The 2,500-nt window shown below is 52.0% G+C and overlaps 1 protein-coding gene across 1 annotated transcript in view; it reads right to left on the bottom strand.

The window, feature by feature from the left end:
* The window catches only part of LOC134459354 (protein shisa-8), a 126,303-nt gene extending 125,304 nt beyond the window's left edge, over positions 1-999 (bottom strand). The window contains exon 1 of the mRNA XM_063211686.1: positions 395-999. Coding sequence (XP_063067756.1) covers positions 395-999 — 605 coding nt within the window. The remainder of the gene's footprint in view (positions 1-394) is intronic.
* Between the last annotated feature and the right edge of the window lie 1,501 nt (positions 1,000-2,500).

Below are 2,500 nucleotides of genomic sequence, written 5' to 3'. Positions count from 1 at the left end.
CCTTCCTTCTCTCCTCTATCATGGCTTGTGTTCTCTTCTCTTTTCTTCATCTCAATTTCTGTGTCATCCTGTCTCAGCAGAACCCCATTCTCTCTCTCTCTCTCTCTCTCTCTCTCTCTCTCTCTCTCTCTCTCTCTCTCTCTCTCTCTCTCTCTCTCTCTCTCTCTCCCTCTCTCTCCCCCTCTCTCTCTCTCCCTCTCCAATTCAATTTTCAATTCAATTCAATTCCTCTCCATAAACAGATTGTTGCACAAATTCCACAGGCTCCACACAAAACAACACAACAAACTCTCTCTCTCTCTCTCTCTCTCTCTCTCTCTCTCTCTCTCTCTCTCTCTCTCTCTCTCTCTCTCTCTCTCTCTCTCTCTCTCTCTCTCTCTCTCTCTCTACTCACCTGGAGTTGGTCATGTCTTGCGGTCCTCCTCCCCCGCCTCCCTGGTGGCTCTTCTCCAGCCCCACCTTGGTGAAGATGCCCACGAGCACCATGATGGCCACCACGCCGCAGATGATGTAGACGATCATGTGGGTGCGGTCGCGCTCGGGCTCCTCCTGGGCCTCGGTGACGGCGGCCACGGGCTTGCCGGTGTTGGCCCAGACCGGCGTGTCGTAGTTGTTGCAGCCCATCTGGTCCAGGCCCTGGCCCTTCTTGGAGCAGCAGTAGCGGTAGAAGCAGGAGCCGCAGCAGAACTGGTAGATGCCGGCGTTGCAGTTGAACGGCGGGTCCCACTGGCCCATCACGTCGTAGTAGCCCAGGCAGTTGCCGCCCAAGGGGGCATGGAAGGGCTTGCCGCCGCCCTCCACTTGGGGTGGCGGCGGCGGCGGCGCGCTGGCGGGGGGCGAGGCTGTCGGGGTGGCCAGGGTGGCCTCGGGGGCGTCCGAGGGACCAACCGTCTGATTGGACGTGGGCACCGACTGGGCGTCCGCCACCCCGTGGTAGGGACCCAGGGGAAGCGACAGCAGCACCAGGCCCAGATACACAAGGGCGATGTGGGCAGCCATGGCTCACACAAAACACTCTGCTGTGCTACTGCCACACCCGGCTCAAGTTGGGCACCCCTCCCAAAAAACTACCAGACTCAAACTCTTTACTTTGACTCTTCGGTAACAAAGATGGCAGCTCTCCTGTTGACAAGAACCGAAACAATGAGCCCAGCAAACAATGGGGTAGGAAAAAAAGATGATGTATTCAATTGTAAAGCGTATGCAGCTTACAACTGAGAGGGATAAGCGCTGCTACCAGTATCAGTTTTGTGCAGGCGTGGGAGAACTCATACACTGGCACTGTGAGTGCAACAAAGGAAGCTTGTCCTCAAGGGTGACAGAGGAGGGGGGGGGGTGCGTAAAGACCAGGGGAAGGAGTGGTCCCTCAGTCTGCTGCTGAGCCTCCCTCAAGAACACTCCTCTCAAAGGCAATTGGCCTACTCCGTCAATTAAAACATATTTGGCATCATCGGAGAACAGGCCTGCCAAAATCCAAGAAGACACACTCCCCTCCAAAAAGTTTTTTTTTTTTTTTTTTTAAAGCAACACTCCCTGGAGGGCTTCCAATTCACAGGAAGTCACCTGAGAGGCAGAGCGTCCCGTCCCTTAGATTGGTCATGAATATTCCAGAATATTCTTGCACGGCAGATCCGGCACGAACGCACAGAGCTGTTTTAGAACCCTTAGGAAGTGACGAGCGCTCTTCTCTCACGTTTGCCTGTGGAGCTGTGCCTCCCTCAGCGGAGACATCTTGTGTAGATAACCAAACCCACCAACTCTGGTGTGATGTGTAGAAAGGAGGAGCGCTCCAGAGCGCAGTAGTGAGAAGAGGATAATCCACACATGATTCCCGTTCGCACTTACTTCATTTCCAGAAGCTTTAAAAACGCTCCAAATGTTGCCAAATGCTGCCCATACATACTGCACTGATACTTCAGCACTTTCCAGTGTTAATCTGTGGAGTGAATCGGACAAATGTTATTACTGTCGTGTTATAATATTCCAGCATCTGATTTTAGAATCAGAAAAGAGACAGAAAACAGATCTACTCATATCTATTTAGAGTAGTGTGACGCTTGTTGCTTTGAGACTGAGAGCTCTTACCTGTTGAGAAGAGTTTTGTTGTGCAGCTAGGGTACAGTATGCTCCAATACTTCCCGTCAGGACAATAAAACGGTCACAGCAGGGTCAGCCGTTTGGAATGCATCCCTGTGGGGAAAAAATATGAAAAATAAGAAAAAACATTTTAAAGGAAAGGATTCCTCCGCCTCCTCCTTCTCAAGATCTCAGATGTCTTAAAGTCCACGAAAGTGAAGATACACAGCCATTCGTCCTTTGAGTGACTTGATAATCAGAGCTGAGGAGAGCACAGACGTGGGATAGGGAGAGAGGGAGGGGGAGAGAGAGAGAGAGAGAGGGAGAGAGAGAGAGAGAGAGAGAGAGAGAGAGAGAGAGAGAGAGAGAGAGAGAGAGAGAGAGAGAGAGAGAGAGAGAGAGAGAGAGAGAGAGAGAGAGACAG

This window comes from Engraulis encrasicolus, chromosome 2, assembly GCF_034702125.1.
Source record: "Engraulis encrasicolus isolate BLACKSEA-1 chromosome 2, IST_EnEncr_1.0, whole genome shotgun sequence".
Taxonomy (NCBI): domain Eukaryota; kingdom Metazoa; phylum Chordata; class Actinopteri; order Clupeiformes; family Engraulidae; genus Engraulis; species Engraulis encrasicolus.
The sequence above is the reverse complement of the archived record's forward strand: the minus strand, read 5'-3'. Positions and strand labels throughout refer to the sequence as shown.